The sequence below is a fragment of the Betta splendens genome, chromosome 4 (genome assembly GCF_900634795.4).
Source record: "Betta splendens chromosome 4, fBetSpl5.4, whole genome shotgun sequence".
NCBI classification, from domain to species: domain Eukaryota; kingdom Metazoa; phylum Chordata; class Actinopteri; order Anabantiformes; family Osphronemidae; genus Betta; species Betta splendens.
In genome coordinates, this window is record NC_040884.2 from 9,893,902 (window position 1) to 9,911,460 (window position 17,559).

Genomic DNA, 17,559 nt, shown 5'->3' on the forward strand with positions numbered 1-17,559 from the left:
TGTGGACATTATACATACACTGACCTCACCACAGCAGGTTAATATAATACCTGATAATGATTTGACCAGCCTTGAATTAATATTAAAAATGTATTCAAATTACTCAAGTGTATTTTTATTGGATAAAGTATGTTAAAAGTCTGACAAAGAGGGATTGTAGTGCTGTAGACTGTCGGCTTATACTGTGTCTATGGTCCCTCGAACCTCATTTCCCATCGTGCAATGTAAAATTGCGTCATCAGCCTGCGCGTTTTGTTTGGAGGGTTTGACGCCTTGTGAGTATTTGCAATGCTGTCAACTTATTTAAAATAAGGGAGACTGTACGTATTTAAATCGGCATTTGGACGATATATGATTTGAGATGTTTATTGTCAGAATACATCAAAATGCTAAATCCATCGACTTGTTTGCATTAGCGGCCAGTAGCTAACGTTAGCGTTTTACAGTAGTTCTATAACGGCAGTTTACAGAAGGAATCAGATGGAAACCTTCGTAAATACACTGTGCAATCTTAAACAAAGAATGTTTCCTGGCGTCCGGAGAAGTTGATGTTAAGTTTACACTTCTCTTCACAGATTATTAATCTACAAAATGTTTATGCCCAGAGCTCTGAAAGTCAAGAGAGCTGCCGAGGGCTCAGGACAAGTTCTAAAGAAGAAACCTAGGGCTTATCAAGAGGAGAACCATGATGAATGTAGCTCAGAAACATCTGTAGAGAAGAACCAATTGCATGAAGATGTCAGAACACAGAATGAGACGACACCAGCAGCTGGAGGCTCGGCGGATGTGACAGAGGACTCGGTGCTTGAAGATGGATGCAAGTCTGCCTCAGGGTCTTCAGACGAAGAGGAGGAACCTGTTAAATCATACAGAAAGAACCAGAGATGGCCCGAGCCAGGGGAGCCTGTCTGTGTGATGTGCGGACGTTATGGAGAGTATATCTGTGATGCCACTGACAATGATGTGTGCAGCCTTGAATGCAAAGCTAAACATTTGGCTCAAATGGGTTTGGGGACCGGGGAGGATGTGTTTAACCGTAAAGACAAAAATGGAGCTGACAGGACTGAACATCACCAGCCAGCTCCTGACACTGGTGGAGTAGGTGGGAGTGAGGCTGGTTATAGCTATAGGGAAGACCCATTCATATCAAGCCTTACAGATGAACAGGTCCAGCGGATTAAACAAGAGCTGGGAATCGAAACCCAGGGAAGAGATATCAGGAGACCCATTGTGGAGTTTGAGCACTGTGGCTTTCCTGCCACACTGAGTCGGAACCTGAAGAAGGCTGGCTACGAGGCACCCACGCCGGTCCAGATGCAGATGGTGCCCGTTGGTCTCAGTGGCAGGGATGTGATTGCCAGTGCTGACACAGGCTCAGGGAAGACGGTTGCCTTCATGCTGCCAGTGGTAGTGGGAGCACTTAAGGTACAAGCACCTGACATACATATTTGTTCTAAAAATCTTATTTTGATCCTATTTTATATGAATTTCTGCCTTACATGTCTCCTAACTGCAGTGAAATATTACAACTCCTAGCTACATAAATTTGTATTGTGTCACTGATGTCCTGGAGTCGTTAAATGAGTAACTGTAACCTAAATTGATGTCTTCCAAGCATTAAGATGTTGTACGTTTTTCCAGACAGCGGTGCGGACTGTGTGCAGCCCCCTGGCGCTGATCTTGACCCCCACCAGGGAGCTGGCCATTCAGATAGAGAGACAGGCCAAGGAACTGGTGATGGGCCTCCCCAACATGAGAACGGCCCTGCTGGTGGGCGGCATGCCACTTCCTCAGCAGCTGCATAGGCTCAAAAGCAGCATCAAAGTACAGTACTGTTGCAAAAGTCTGTCAGCTGCAACATCATCTTATACAATGAATTATCTCTTATCATATTCTGTTATTTCATTTTAGATTGTCATAGCCACTCCTGGACGACTTCTGGAGATTCTGAGGCAAAAAGCGGTGCAGCTGAACAAAGTGAAGGTTGTGGTGGTTGATGAGGTACGGCAAACACAGTACATACCTGTTGAAATTATTACCTATACAGTAAGGTTTTGATTTTACACATTCCTCAGTGTTTAAACAATACAGCTCTGAAATTAGGAAATACCTGGAACCATCATGTCTGTAATGCATTTTGTAGGTCGACACCATGCTGAAGATGGGCTTCCAGCAGCAGGTGCTTGAAGTTCTGGAGCATGTGCCCAAAGAACACCAGACTCTGCTGGCATCGGCCACTATCCCAACAGGGACGGAGGAGCTCGCTGCTCGGTTGGTGCAGGACCCCGTTCGCATTGCTATTGGCGAAAAGAACCAGCCCTGTGCCAATGTCAGACAGATCCTTCTTTGGGTAGAGGAACCCTCCAAGAAGAAGAAATTATTCGAGATTCTCAATGTAGGTTACGAACCTGTTCTGCGTGATGAGTGTAAAACGATTCAGAGAGTGCTTTGCTCGACAAACATTTTCTAGACAGTCATGTTAATTTACAGGTGACTTATCACACAGTCTCAACAAAAGTTGGCATCTTGTTTGTTTGATTGTTTAACGATGGGAATTCCTTGAGCTACAAAGACCCGTCTCCCCACGACACCATATTTAGACAGCCATTGCTGCAGCCTTGGCCCCTGTCTGGAGGACATGGGTGGGCCCCCAGTCATGGCCCCACTCCAGGAATCTCAGCAATGACTTGTACCATTTTATACATGTTAGACCACCGTGTCGGCAACAGGAGCTACCTTTCTTTAAAGAGGGGCTTGTGCTGTTGGCTCTATTTAATTCAAATTCAAAGTATTGTAAGAAAAACCTTTATATTTATATAACATTCATATTTTAAAACACGTGTTTCTCTGACTTTTCAGGACAGTAAGCTGTACCAGCCTCCAGTGGTGGTGTTCGTAGACTGTAAGCTGGGGGCTGATCTGCTGTGTGAAGCGGTTTCCAAGGTGACAGGCCTCAATACAGTGGCAATTCACTCTGACAAGAGCCAGTGGGAACGCAACCGCATCCTCAGGGTGAGACCAGTGACAGCTAGAACATGTACAGTCCTGTCGATAAATGGCTGTTTGGTGTCAGACTGTTGCCTCTAAATCACAGAGTTAAGAGAAGAGAAGAGATAGCTGACATCTAACAGTGCTGTGTGTGTCACAAAGAAGCTGCTATTTGACCTATAACAGAACAGTCATTGATTTTTTAATAGACATAAATGCTGTTTAAGGTTTACAATAATTATTGTTGAAGAAACCCCAAACAAGAAACAAACACGAAACAAACATGAGTATAAAACATGAGCATTCACAGCTTAACATGATCCATGTTTAATGGCATCAGGTCACTCTTCTGCTGAGAACAAGAGAAAACACAACTCCATTAACACTTCATGATAAGGCAATGCCCCAAAATATAGGACACAAACCAGTTTTGTGCATTATTATTTTGGTATGACCTTTCATGCTGAAATGTTATTCAGCACAGCTTACATTTCATGTTGTACTTCAATTGGTTAACTGCCCATAGAACAAATCCCAACCATGTCTTCAGCAATTTAATATTTGCTTTGTGTCATCAGGGTCTTCTGGATGGGGACTTTGAAGTGGTGATTAGTACAGGAGTGTTGGGCAGAGGACTGGACCTGGTCAATGTCAGACTGGTGGTGAATTTTGACATGTCAAACACCATGGATGAATACGTCCACCAGGTTAGTGACACCTGATGCAGGGAAGTAATCAACACAGAATGCTAGGAAGGAGAGCTCACCACATTCCTTCATTTAGTAATTAGATGATCTGTTATGTAAATGCAACCTGATGTGCGTGTATATAAATTATAATAATAATTTTCTGTCATTTAGGTTGGCAGAGCAGGCCGGCTGGGACACAGGGGAACAGCCATCACCTTCCTCAACAACAACAACAAACGGCTCTTCTTGGAAGTGGTAAACCGGGTCAAACCCACAGGATCCATCATGCCCCCCCAACTTCTCAATTCACCACACCTCCATGAGCAGCAGAGGAGGGCGCGACAAAGGGCCAAGCTGGGGCCAGAGGACACGCTGGTCACCAAGAACAACCTCATTGACATCATAAAGAAACACGACCGCAGCAAGAAGTAGCAGGTTCTTATCAGTCCTGAAATTGTTGTATTTATTAAATAAATTATGTTTAGTTTGGATATTGTTTATAAAAAAAATAAAAAGTCATTGTAACCTGTGGTACACCCCAAATTATTAATCCAACACTATTTATTTGTTTGAGAAGTATAACAAGACAAAGTATCATCTGAGGAGGTGTAATGTCAAACACTATTATTTTTTCTGCTTTATTCACAGTGCATTCTTGGAAGAAATAGTTCATCAACAGTCAACTTGCTTTTATTTGCAGCTGTTTCCAGCCACAATTTACTGTGTTCTTGAGCAGATGAAAGTCGTCATGTTCTGTTTTTGTTTAAACCTTTGCCTGCACGTCATTTTAACGGCAGATTGCTAATTTTAGGAACAAGCTTCACAGCTCATTAAGGTCAGTGACGGATGCTAAACTGCATTACCTTGCGTGGGTCTCCACCTAGCGGCGGTCTCGAGTAACTGCGCGCCTCGAACGAAGTGACGATTTTGATTCGACCAATCAGCTCTCAGTAGAGGAACCGATTTGAAATTGAAGCGGGCGAAGGCGGAAGCGGCGAAGAGCAATAACAACAAAAACAACGCTTTATGCTAGCATCCATTTATTTTCTAACAATGGATTTATACGCGCTTTTACATACAGCCACATACACGTATTCGTTTTCCACGTTATTAGCGTAGCGTACTGTTTTACGTTGCGTTAGGTTAGAGTTGATTTTAACAAGCCTTCAGCCTTTACACGTTCTACAAGTTGCCGGCTGCCATGTCGTTGTTCAGTGTGCAAGCGAGGAAGCACACCGCTTATTACGACAATCTAATTCTAACGTCAACGTCCAAGACACCGGGCAGGGAGCGCCCGACGGAACGAAAAGCGGCAGACGCGACGCTAACTAAAGGTGCGCTGACCTCCGGAGCCTCCGTGTGTGACGAGCGCAGGTCATCCGGCAAAGGCAGGCATGTAAACCGGACCTATATCGTCTCTGCCGCGTCAAAAGGCGGCGGTGGCCAGCAGCCGACACCTTACCGGGCCCGGCTCACCCTGCAGAGGCGGTCGAGGAGGAGGACCGGCGCTGACACCGCCGAGAAGACCGTGTGCGACAGCGGCCAGGCCGCGACGCCAGCGCCGGAGAAGCGGCTGACGCTGCAGCGGAGGACCCGCACTCCGTCCATGGATAAGAGCGTGCCCGGGCCCCGTGGGCCCAGCGGCGCGGACCTGAAGCCGACGCCGAAGGTCCTCAGCGAAGCCAACGGCAGGACGCCTGCTCTGTTTAGGTCGGAGAGTTTAAAAGACGGTGCCCATAGAAGCAAAGCAGGGGAAACGAGCACCCGGGTGGAAGCCCACGGGCGAGCGGCGCCGGCCGTGCCCTCCTCCTCCTCCAACCCCACGGGCCGGCACCTAGAGGAGCAGGCCCACAGCTACAAGACCCCCACCCGGAAGACGCCGTTCGAGAAAATCGCTGCCAAAAGAGAGGTCTTCGAGAGGCTAGCGGGGAAAGAAGCTCCTAAGACGGTGGCGGTGAAATCTGCCAACGTGGAACGACCCACGCAACGAGCGACGCACGCGGACGACGCCAAGCCCGCCGCAGCTCCTCGGCTCAGCAAGGCGTCCGCAGGTGCGCGCAGGCCGGGCGCCTCTTCACAGGTGAAAAAGAGCTCCACGTCGGGCCCGAGGGGCGACGTGACCCGGATCAGCGCGTCCACGCCCGCTCCTGCTCAGGACCCACCGGCGTCCCGCACCAGCGGAGGCCGGAGGGAGCAGGACTCCTTCAAGATGGAGAACAGTGCGGTGACCGTGGCGGTCCGTGTCCGTCCGTTCAACGCGAGGTGTGTGATGGACCCGCGCCCCAAACGTTACCGCAACTCAACGTCACGCGTGGCAGCAACCACTCGAATGACCTCCGCTCTGTTACTAGGGAGACGGGAGAGAAGACTTTGCAGGTGATCTTCATGCGTGGCCAGGAGACGGTGGTCCAGCATCCGGAGAGCAAGCAGAGCTACACCTTCACCTACGACCTGTCCTTCTGCTCCGTGGATCGGGCCGATCCCTCGTTTGCCAGCCAGCAGACGGTGTACGAGACGCTGGCCAGGCCTCTGCTGGTCAGAGCCTTTGAGGGATTCAACACCTGTCTGTTTGCCTACGGCCAAACGGGCTCTGGGAAGTCCTACACGTGAGTATAGCCTTTCACACTTGTCATTTTTTCCCATTAAATCACATTGTTTAATTATCGTTGTTATTTATTCATCCTTTGAGTCTGCAGACTGCCAGTTTTACCAGTTTAAGCTTTTTTGCAGAATGATGGGCTTCGGAGAGGAGCCAGGCGTTATTCCACGGTTCTGCCGGGAGCTCTTTTCCAGACTGGCCTCCATGGAACATGAAGAGGTAACATGTGACAATTCTCATGTCAAAACGAATCAAAATATCATGTCAATTGCTCATATCACAGCCCACATCTTTACTAGAACACGCACCAGCAAATGAAATGCTTGGATATTTTCAACACACACATAACTACAGCTGTGTGATTTGATTTCAGGTCAAATGTCATGTAGAGATGAGCTACTTTGAAGTTTACAATGAGAAGATCCATGACCTCCTGGTGACCAGAGATGATCCCAACCAAAGGAGGATGCCCGTAAGTAGTTTGCAACTACTGAAATTCACTTTGTAAACAGGGGGATTATTGAGGTTAGTTTAAAAGAGTTTATGTCAAATTCTTTGCTGACAGTTAGAAATATTAGCAAATTCTCAGATAAAACAGATTTGACGTTCCATAACAATGGAAAGTATTTTTAGTACCCTGAGCAGGATTAAAAAAAATGTACCATATCTTTGACATGTATACAATAATAAAATTTAATAATCTACAAATCTGTTAAACCTTATTCATTTGTTTTTCCAGCTGAGAGTGAGAGAGCATCCAGTTGATGGTCCCTATGTTGCTGAGCTTTCCGCGTAAGACGTGCTCGGTTATTCTTCAAATGAATGCAAAAAGAACATCCTTGACTGGTGTGTTTGGTGGAACTGCTCATTTTGTTGTCTCTTCACAGGAATGTTGTGAGCTCTTACACTGACATTCAGGTACAGTAGGTTGAAGCAGCTTTCTTTCTTCTTTTCTTCACCCTTTTGCTTTTGCTCTTGCAAACTGCTTGGAATGAGTGAGCAAGTTAGGGTTCTAGGCCATAATGGAGTGGTTATGGGGAGACGTCAACATTTGAGTAATAATGTCTTATGATTACACTACAAAAGATTGAGATGAATGCTGAGCTGGAGAAGTACTGCAAATGCAAAATGTAGTTCAGAATAAGTCTGAATTCATCTGCATAAGAATTAATAAGCTCAAAGACTCCGGTGCACAACACGTTTTTTGTGTCCAAGGGGTGGCTGGAACTGGGAAACAAGCAGAGAGCTACAGCAGCTACAGGAATGAATGACAAAAGCTCCAGATCTCACTCTGTCTTTACCCTGGTTATGACCCAGACTAAGGTGAGGCCTCTTAACTTAAGTAACAAACGCATGGATTTGTTTTTAAGCTTACCTTCGAATACACTTGCTTTGGATACACACCTAATCAGTTGTTTGGTTGGGTATACAGACAGAGTTTGTGGAGGGGGAGGAGCACGACCACAGTATCACCAGTAGAATCAACCTGGTCGACCTGGCTGGAAGTGAACGCTGTAACTCAGCCCAGACAAGTGGAGACAGACTTAGGGTAAATACAGTACACAAGACTACACCACATATGCAGACACAGGTGAGAGATCAACCACCGCCTTCTTGAAATTACTGTTACAGACCTCGCTTTCTTCTTAGATTAGGTAATGCTCACATCCAATGTTGCCATTTTGTCATATGTGCATGTGCACACACGCAGAATAATGTGTTTTACTGTGACTTTCTAGGAGGGCGCTAGCATCAACAAATCCCTGCTTACCCTTGGAAAGGTCATCTCAGCGCTGTCTGAGCAGGCACTGACGAGGAAAAAGGTTTTCATACCGTACAGAGAGAGTGTCCTGACATGGTGAGACATCAAGAAGCTTGAACAGATGTTGTAGGTCACAAAGGTTATTCTCCCAGTATCTGTATTTTACTTGTTGATTCACTCAGAGTCATTGAGCAAATCTGTGACCCAGTCTGTGTTTCTGGTTCAGAAGCGCGATCCTGACCTAAATGTCTTTACCTCCTGCAGGCTGTTAAAAGAAAGTCTTGGTGGAAACTCCAAGACGGCCATGATTGCAACGCTGAGCCCGGCAGCCAGCAACGTGGAGGAAAGTCTGAGCACCCTGCGCTATGCCCAGCAGGCTCGCACTATCATAAATGTGGCCAAGGTCAATGAGGACACCAGCGCCAAGCTCATCAGAGGTCAGTCAGTCGAAGGAAAAGACACGTTTGAAAGTGTTGGACAAATATAAAATTGAGGCAGCTGCCTGTAGCCGTGGTTCCTTTTCTGGACATACAAAGAATTAGCACCGTGACCCCTGAGGTCGTTATGGCGAGTTCTTTCTGCCTGTTGCCTAATGCTTGCTCAAGTAGGATTTTAAAAAAAATATTTCTCTATTCTATATATGTTCTATTATGTCCTGTAGGGTCTTGGACATTAAAGTGCCTTTATGTCTTTTATAATTTGATCCTACATGAATTTACTGTATTGAGGTGGCTGCTTGACCACTCTAGGACACACCTTTTTAACATGAAGTCTTATTCATTGTAGCCCTGGTGCTCTGTCCAATAGCTCCTTTTCTTTCTGTCTTTCTATTCGTGTCTTTCTCTTGATCTTCTCTCTCCTGTCCAACATATCTTCCTGTCTGCTATCCATCAACTGCATATCCACCACCCAGTTCAATTAAGGCCTGGCCCTAACCTTGCCTCCAGGCCTTATTTATGCACTGTCAGCTGCACATGGCGGCTAACTGTCATGCAAGTATTATTTTTCATGAGATGATTATGCTGCTGTTTGACATTTTAAGCACTAAGGGGAGCTCTTGCTGTGGACTTTTCTTACATCATATGTCAGTGTGAGGCACTTGAACAGAATATGACTCGAGCATCACAGATCGGGTCAGTGTTGCTCAGTAAATTGTCTTTTAAATTGACGTCGCCCAGTTCACAAGTTCTTCACTTCAACACTTCAGTGCATTCTGTTGAAGTCACGTCCTAAAATAACTTCTCAGGACCTTTCTGTACTACGGATTTGTATTGACTGAACCAACGTTGTGTGTATGTTTTAGAGCTGAAGGCAGAGGTGGAGAAGCTGCGAGCGGCCCAGATGAGCTCCCAGGGCGTTGAACCAGAGAGGGTCAGGCTGTTCCAGCAGGAGATCACCGCCCTGAAGAGCAAACTCTGTCAGCAAGAGAGAGAGATGGTCGAGGCCAATAGGTCAGTATCAGAAGAAACCAGAAATGGCCACAAACACACTGAGCTGTGATTTTAAAAATGTTTTTGCTTTTACTGCAGTAACTAGTATCAGTTCTTTATAATGAGTATAATATAGTATTTTTTAAAACTTTTTAAATGTTAGTTTGTTTGCACAATTGACACTAAGAAAAAATACAACAATGAAAATGTTCCATATTCTCAGTGCGGCCATTTACGGATCATTCCCAGATCAGCAGAATGTGCTATCTTTGCAGAAAACCTTTCACAGCTGGAGCAAGTGGTTGTCGTTTTTCTCCTTTTCAGTTCACACCCTCTCCTCATTTTGCTGGAGACCTGTGAGGTCATGCCCTGATTCAGACTGTTGTAACTCAGCAACAGTGGCAGCCGGGGCTGTTGAGTGTGTGTGTGTGTGTGTGGGGGGGGGGAGGGCAAGGCCGCTTTGCATTTGCTGGACAAAGATAGATGTCGCAGCTGGAGGAGCTGGGGAGGTAGCTCTGTTTTGTTGGACCTTTTCATTTTCATCAAATTTTGTTTGATTTCATTTTCAGGGCATGGAGAGAGAAACTGGAACAAGCTGAAATCCGTAAACGTGAAGAAACCAAGGAATTACAGGTGATTTGTTCTGGGCGAGACCTGTTTCGTTACGTTATTATGATATGCTAGTGCAAAGATTGTCACTACAACTTCACTGACCCAAGCAGTCAGGGTATGAGAAAAGCTGTAATGACATGCTCCGGCTGTCACTTCAGTAACTTTGTGCGTTGCTAAAATGCTTTTGAATTTCATTTACTGTACAGATCGTTTTTCTGTGTCTTCAGAAAGTAGGTGTGACATTCAAAGTGGACAACCGCCTTCCCAACCTGGTGAATCTGAATGAGGATCCTCAGCTCTCTGAGATGCTTCTTTATATGATCAAAGAGGGTCAGACCACAGTGGGGAAGCTTAAGTCAGAGTCCACATACGACATCCAGCTGACTGGAGCCCTCATAGCTGACCAACACTGGTAACAACTAACTCACAATGGACTTCAAAAATCAAGGAGCAATTGTTTAGTGATTTATATGAATATTAACCAGTAAGTCAACATGTAGGCAGTTTAATGTGAATTTTTTTTCTTTTAGCGTTATATCCAACATACAAGGCACTGTCAGCGTCACACCTAGAGAAAACGCCAAGACTTTTGTTAATGGAAACCTGATCTCTAAACCCACTGTCCTCCACCATGTGAGTACACCCCAGACTTATTCCCATCCACTCATCCCATCATATTACTTAACATTACATAACTATGTGTAGAATGACTTTAAGCTCATCACTTTGATTCTCAGTTTTAGAAATCAGTTTAACAGTTCTCCTTTGTGTGTGGTTTCCAGGGAGACAGAGTGATTTTAGGTGGTGATCACTACTTCCGCTTCAACCATCCAGCAGAGGTGCACTCTGGGATGCGTGTGTCATGCTGGACAGGCGCAGGCGATGGCCACAAAGACTTTGAATTCGCCAAAAATGAGTTGCTCGCAGCTCAGAGGGCTCAGTGAGTGCAAAAGACATTCATATGTGCGGACAAGTCAAACTAAGAATTACTCTGAATCAAATGTGTTTGTGTGTGTCTGTCAGACTGGAGGCTGAAATTGAAGAAGCCCACTTGAAGGCGAAAGAGGAGATGATGCAGGGAATCCAGATGGCAAAAGAAGTGGCCCAGAAGGAGCTATCTGATCAGAAGGCTCTTTATGAAGAGAGGATTCACGCCCTAGAGAAAGAATTGGTACCTTCACTGTTGTACTGTATCACACTGTGGTTTTTGTGTATAATCTAAATACTCTGACCTTCCTCCCTGTAAGCTGGTTCAGCCATTAAAGTAATAGCAAGATTTCATTAATTCAGAATGAAGAAAGCAAGCGGATGCATCAACAGGCGCTGGACCAGCAGAGGGTGGCCAGTCAGATGGAGGAGCTGAAGACGGCCAAGCTGGAGTTGGAGCAAGAGGTGGACACTCACAAGAAACGCCTCCGCCTGCACATGGAGGCTCAGGTAGTGACACACAGCAGCTGCCTCTGTGTGATAATGATCATGCTTTCAGTGTCTGCATTAGCCTTTTTTGCAAGTCTAATGTACAGCTCAAACTGGCCTCACATCAGTGATCCAGGGTCAGTTGTAGTAGATATGCATTTAAAAGAAGAGACATTAGTTCTGCTTTAAGTGTTTTTCTGGGTTTTCATCCTCAAAATCAGATAACAGGAAATTAGATTCTATCATTTATCAGTTCTGTCAACCTAAAATTCATGTTTAACAGACAGGCCACTTAGGAATTGTTCAGAGTTACAGTGGTTCTTGGCTTTAGGTTTAATATTTTGACGTGTGTGCGTGTGTGTGTGTGTGTGCGCGCGCGCGTGCGTGTGTGCGTATGCGTGCGTGTGCGCGTGTGCGTGCATTATCCTAATAAACTCCAGGCTATGGAGGAACATCGCGTGTGTCAGGCGAGGATTGTTGATGCCCTGGAGGCAGAGAAGAGAAAGATCAGCAAAGAGCTAGAGGAGATGCAGAGGAAAAGAGCTGCAAGGGGAACTCACACTCCCCGTAGTGGTAAGGCGTCTGAAGTCACTACTGGAGTTTATCCTTGAATCACATATTACAGTATAAATAGCATGGATTTGGGTACAGGGCAGCTTATTTACCGGTATGTGAGCTTTGTAATTTGACCACATTGTAGATGATAAAATACAAGATCTGGCTCGAAAGATGAAATATGGCAAATGGGTGTTGGTTGATGGCGGTTAATGTATTTTCTCTCCTTGTCACAGTTACTCCACAGTGGGATGCCTTGAAGTTGTCCTTGATGATTGAGGAAGCCAATAACATTAGTGCTAAACTGAAGAAAAACACAGTCTTTAGCAGGTATGGAAGAACTTCATCCATTGGTCCTGGTAATGATGGTAAAGTTAGATCAATGTCATGCATACGATTTCTGTCTTGTAACAGTATGTTTCTTTAAAATTAGAATGTTTTTAATTTTGATTGTTTAAAGGTGAGGCACATCAGTATAGTCAGATTATGGCATTAAAACTGGATGCTCTGCTTTTGTAGACATGAGAGCTCTGACAACCAGAACCCGGAGCAGAGCGGTTTGTTACAGGTGCGGGTTCAAAACACAAAGCTCGGCGTCTCTACCTTCTGGAGCCTGGACAAGTTCCAGAACAACATGGCTGCCATGAGAGAACTCGAACAGGTTTGCCTTAAATCATTCCCGCTTTTATGGCACAACTTTCGGATTAATTTCCTCCTCCCGTCTTTTTCATGAACCACCTTGAGCTAGAACAATGAAAGCCAAATTGCTTGTTTGATCATCATTGTCATTCTCCAGTGTATGACTGTATTTGGAGTCTAGAATGCACTGTTCTATTTCTTTCCTGTGTTGCTGTGACTTTGTCATTGAGTTCAGTAAATGAGAATGGCCATGTCAGCAGCGTTTGACTCTTCACAGGGCGACTCCACCTGTAAAGATGATGATGTGTTTTATGGTCCTGATGATGAGTGGGAACAAGACATACCGTCCTCTTCTGCTTCCACGTCCTCCTTCTCTCGCCGAAGGTAGCCTTTTGTCTTTCTTCCTGTTAATCCGGCTTGTCCTTCTTCAGCTACTGTATTTGCAGTGATGTAGAGGTTAAATAAAAAAAAATGCTGTCCTAGTACTCACAGCTTTGATTCTGGTGTTAATTCATTAGGAGCAGAAGTTTGTTGAAGAGCAGAAGAATCTCAGGGCGTCTTTATGAGATCCGGGTCCATCCCATTCAAAGCCTCAACAATGGCTCCTCCCAGTCTGCTGGTACAACACTTTTACTGGCATCCCATTTAAAACAGCTATTCTCTATATTCAGTATTTCCTTTCTTCATTCCACGTCTTTACTGTTTCTGCCAGGCTTGATGGGTGCAGCTAAACCTCCCTCCACTCATTCGAGCAGCGCGGATTCTGCGATGCCTGGCATCTGCAAAGCGCTGATTGGACAGTCGGTGGCCCGTTTGCGGGGCTGCAGTGGAACGGAGACGGGCATAGCAGACAGATTGGTCTCGGATCTGAACCAAGTCTATGCTTCAGTCAAGAGCATATCTGAACTGTACAACAGCCTGGATGATGACAGCCAGGAAAACGGTGAGATTTTTATGTGTAGAAAGCTACAAAGAAAGAATTGTAACGTTCTCTACTCTAATTAAGATGAGGTTAAATGTACATAAACTTTGGTTCGCATTTGATTAAATTAGATTGCTCTGGTAGAAAATTCTGCAATATTCTTTATTTTCCCTGTCCAGGTTTTTTTGTGTTTTTGAATATTCAAGCTTTGCGGTTCTGTTCCTTCTTGCAGTCTTTGTGTGTAACGTGGTCGCCCAGACGCAGCTGGTCAAGGCCACCACAGCCATAGAGAGTGCAGTGTTTGTGACCATGCAGTGGCTGACGAGCATCAAACCCTCCTCTGGTCTGCTCTACGCTATCGCTGACGAACTCCAGACCCAAGTCAAAAAGATGGGAGGATTCTTCCAGTTGCTCATTCAGGTTCAAACAAATACAATTACACTGGAATAATTACCATGTAGTTACGTTGTGTCATGAATTTCATGACCCTTGCAGTACAGTAAATTGAAATCCTTTTTCCTCTCAGATTTTAGTCTTTAGAGTAGTTTGGACAAGGGGTGGCTGATCAAAATGCAAAGCATTGATTGGCAGCTCTTAGCTCTGAGCTGTTTGACTTCTGTCAATAGAAATGGCCGAGCAGGAGGAATTTTCAGCCTTGAGCTCCAAACAGACCATGAATATATGGAAAATAATTCTAAATTCTTTACTAGCCTCAGCAGTTAAACACGCAATTCCTCCTTTTGCACTCAAGTATTTCAACAGCATTTGTCAGTGTTTTTTTTCTGTTGTATTGGTTGAATTTTAACCTGTTTGAGTTATTTGTGCTGATGTGATATTTATTGTTGAATCATGCTGTCCACATCTAGGGTTGTGAATCTGAGATCACATCGATGGTGACTGAGGCTCAAAGAAAGAGCAGCCAGTGCCTGGATGCAGCGCTGCTTGCTCTTGGCCATCTGGCAGCAGTGACCGGCATGCAGCTGAATGCTGTGGAGCTGGGTGCTGAAGCTCAAAGCAAGGTAACCCCAACATGGATGCCTGCCTCTGCTCCCTACAGTATGAACACAGCATTAAGGCTATGTTGTCACACAGGCTAACCTATGAGTCCCATGGTATTATTCTGCTTTCATGTTCCTACTGACTCTTTTCAGCCATCAGTGGTCCAGAGTCTGCTGAAGGGGACCAATAAAGGCGTTCACGCTCTTTTAGAGGAGAAGCTCACCATCACCAGGGAAATGTTAAGAGAGGCTCAGCTGGTCTATCCCAGGAACTCGGTACGCGATCAAAATGGTTTATGAACTTTTTTTAAATGAAATGAAATTTTGCCAATAGAATGTAGCATTAGAGTTGTCCTTTTACATAAGCCACGCATATATAATTATATTTCGTATTGATAATTTACTTTTTATAGTAGTGCAGCTAACTATCCAGAATTAAAAGGCATTGCACTAATGTTAATCCATGTTTAATTACAGGCCCTACAGAACCTTAAGTCCAGGGTTCTTGACTCGGCCCGTGCTCTGCAGAACTACATCCACTGTCATATCACAGTAAGTACAAAGCCCATGCAACGAGTTCCTGGATATTCACAGGTTTAAAACAGTTTTCCATCTTAACAGGCCTAAGTGTTTAGGATTAATGCCCATTCCCTCAGCAGCCGTGCTAAAGATGCCACTCAGCTTTTATTGCTCCTGTAAAGCTCGCTGCTCTGTAGGCTTATCTCTGTGCAGTCGCCCCTCGACGGTCGTTCAGGTAATGAATGCGTTGAATGATGCGACATCACTCACAGCTAACGGGCTTGTTTGCTGTTATCTTAGCCACACAAACTAGCAGCGTTTTTGTTATAACCGATCATTACCATGTAGGCACAGGGGGCTTTTTGCCGCCCACTGAGATGTTGTAGTCAAATAAATCTGAGTTACTGGTGGAAACAATTACTTCCATGCGGATTTCTGAATAAAGCATGTGACAGAGCGGCTTGATCACTTCAGTTAGAGGGTGAATGTCAAAACATTTGCAGCATGAGTGTGCGTGTTCATTATAGATCCTGGACTTTAATCTGTGCAGCTTCTTAAACAAGCTGGCTTTGTGAGTCTCTGTTGCTGATGAAATGAATTCATTTCATCAAAATGAATGGAAAAGGATTTCCATTCACACAGAGTCCAACTACAGAGGTAGAAATGAGCTTGTTTATTGAACTTTTCTGAAGTGAATCAAATGTTTCTGCTACACTTTAATGAATTGGAAAGGAGACCATCAGGTTTATATGATAGGAAAGGATGCGTCAACGTGGAGTCTCCTTTTCAAGCGCCAGTTACAACCATGGGAGGGTGTCGGTACATCTGTGTGATGCCCTACATAGGCTACACAGAAAAACAGCAGAGAAAAATAAAGCTCCTTGGAGTAGCTGGAAAAATACAGCTGTGGAATGTTTGATTAAGACGACGTGATGAGTAACAGCCCCTCAGACAGTTACTATTTAGTTGCCTTTAAGCAAGGTTCCTAACTGCCCCAAGGCTACAGCACAGCTACTCAGCGTTTGGCACTCCAGCATATAACACTGTATATTCTGGGTTTGTTCTTTAATTGTTGGCTGCATTATATTCGGGGTTTGGTCTTTTATTAATTTTTTCGGCCTGTTTATGTTTTAATAGGAGAGAGAGTCTGACCTAGAAGAATTGGACGAAGGGGAGGAGGAGACCTCCGCTTCCCATTTGCAGAGACTGAGCAATGCATCGAGCCGGCTGTTCCAGATGAAGCAAGCGGTCCGACAGCTGCATTCCTCTCTTTCCGCCGCTCTGCGAGGTGATGATTGTGACATGCACATAACTTGTAGCTTAGATGCGTTTGCACAGTGACTTGTGCTGCAAACCTTCAGCAAAACTTGAGGCTAGCAGTTTGACTATGGAAACAGATTTTAGTTTTCATGTTTGGTTTATCACAGTAGAATCAAACAAAGCCATCTTGTTTTTTTTTCCCCATTGTGTGTATGATCCTCGTTCCAGGAGAAGAGAGAGACTCTGTCCACTTCAGCTGCAGGGAGATGATCTGCAGCACGGCTAAGGCTGTGGATGAGCTGATCACGAGCCTGTCCCAGGACGAAGCACCGGTCCGATCCCTTCAGCCCCCCGCTACGCAGAGCGTCACGGATGCAGGAGACGAACTCCACGCGGCCCTCCAGTCCTTGTTGTCTTATTTTAACGGCGTGGGAACAGGAGAGAGTCAGAACGTTTGCGCGTCGCATGACAGTACAGAAAATGAGGATTCAAGTAGAGCGAGTGCAACCACTCACAGCACTGTGAAGAATCTGGTCATGAGTAAGATAATGTACTCGCTCCCTGTAGGGGCGTTGTCCAGAGATACTCCACACTGGGTGTAATGAGTATATGTTGTTCTTGATTCTGTCAAATTATGGATGATTTGCTGTAAAATTAGACTTCTATGAAAAACACATGGGTTATGTTTCCCCTATTTGTATACTCTTCCATCAGACTTTAATATTGACATTCAAGTGTATATGATAAAATGTCAGTGTCATTTACTACTATAACCGGCAGAGTCACAGTAAATTGTTTACGATGACGAACTTGACTACAATAATTAATTGGCTGTAAAGTAAAAGTAATGCTTCAAAATGCAGCTACATTTGTGTGTAACGTATTGGGTATTGTTTCCTCTGTATATCTTGTGCATTAACCTTTGCTCTTTGTACACATACTGTAAAAGTTTGCACTCAGGACACGCTTGTATTATATTAATCAGTGTTTGGACAGAACAGTGTCTAGTTTCCTGTTAGTCCTTTTGTATGTTTGATCACAATTAAAGAAGCGAGTTTTGCATCATCGTGCCCGTTTTTTAACTCGACGCGCTGGAAGCAGCTGTTCCGACCCACGGAGCGTCCCGGATCCGGACCAGTCCGCTCGCTCCGGTTCCGCCCACTCCTCCCC

General features: G+C 45.0%; 2 protein-coding genes across 3 annotated transcripts; both read left to right on the plus strand.

Annotated features, from left to right (window-relative positions):
• Positions 1 to 128: 128 nt before the first annotated feature.
• On the plus strand, positions 129 to 4,459 carry ddx59 (DEAD (Asp-Glu-Ala-Asp) box polypeptide 59). Of its 2 annotated transcripts, XM_029145786.3 has the most exons (9): positions 129 to 275; positions 576 to 1,425; positions 1,642 to 1,824; positions 1,912 to 2,001; positions 2,144 to 2,395; positions 2,860 to 3,012; positions 3,567 to 3,695; positions 3,849 to 4,112; positions 4,326 to 4,459. In XM_029145786.3, exons 2-8 carry the CDS (start codon positions 592 to 594, stop codon positions 4,107 to 4,109), a joined length of 1,902 nt encoding a protein of 633 aa, XP_029001619.1. In that variant the 5' UTR covers positions 129 to 275; positions 576 to 591; the 3' UTR covers positions 4,110 to 4,112; positions 4,326 to 4,459. The 2 variants fall into 2 exon arrangements, with proteins under 2 accessions (XP_029001619.1, XP_029001618.1); XM_029145785.3 differs by lacking the exon at positions 4,326 to 4,459 and having other exon boundaries at positions 3,849 to 4,208.
• A 212-nt stretch (positions 4,460 to 4,671) lies between these two features.
• On the plus strand, positions 4,672 to 17,451 carry kif14 (kinesin family member 14). The gene is made up of 29 exons (XM_029145769.3): positions 4,672 to 5,939; positions 6,029 to 6,283; positions 6,408 to 6,495; positions 6,650 to 6,748; positions 7,016 to 7,068; positions 7,164 to 7,194; positions 7,492 to 7,599; positions 7,709 to 7,825; positions 8,016 to 8,134; positions 8,303 to 8,475; positions 9,342 to 9,489; positions 10,038 to 10,101; positions 10,308 to 10,492; positions 10,611 to 10,713; positions 10,863 to 11,020; positions 11,104 to 11,251; positions 11,371 to 11,517; positions 11,937 to 12,069; positions 12,288 to 12,381; positions 12,571 to 12,712; positions 12,968 to 13,074; positions 13,209 to 13,309; positions 13,403 to 13,633; positions 13,845 to 14,032; positions 14,479 to 14,631; positions 14,764 to 14,886; positions 15,088 to 15,162; positions 16,267 to 16,417; positions 16,618 to 17,451. Exons 1-29 carry the CDS (start codon positions 4,879 to 4,881, stop codon positions 16,989 to 16,991), a joined length of 4,929 nt encoding a protein of 1,642 aa, XP_029001602.1. The 5' UTR covers positions 4,672 to 4,878; the 3' UTR covers positions 16,992 to 17,451.
• Positions 17,452 to 17,559: the final 108 nt, after the last annotated feature.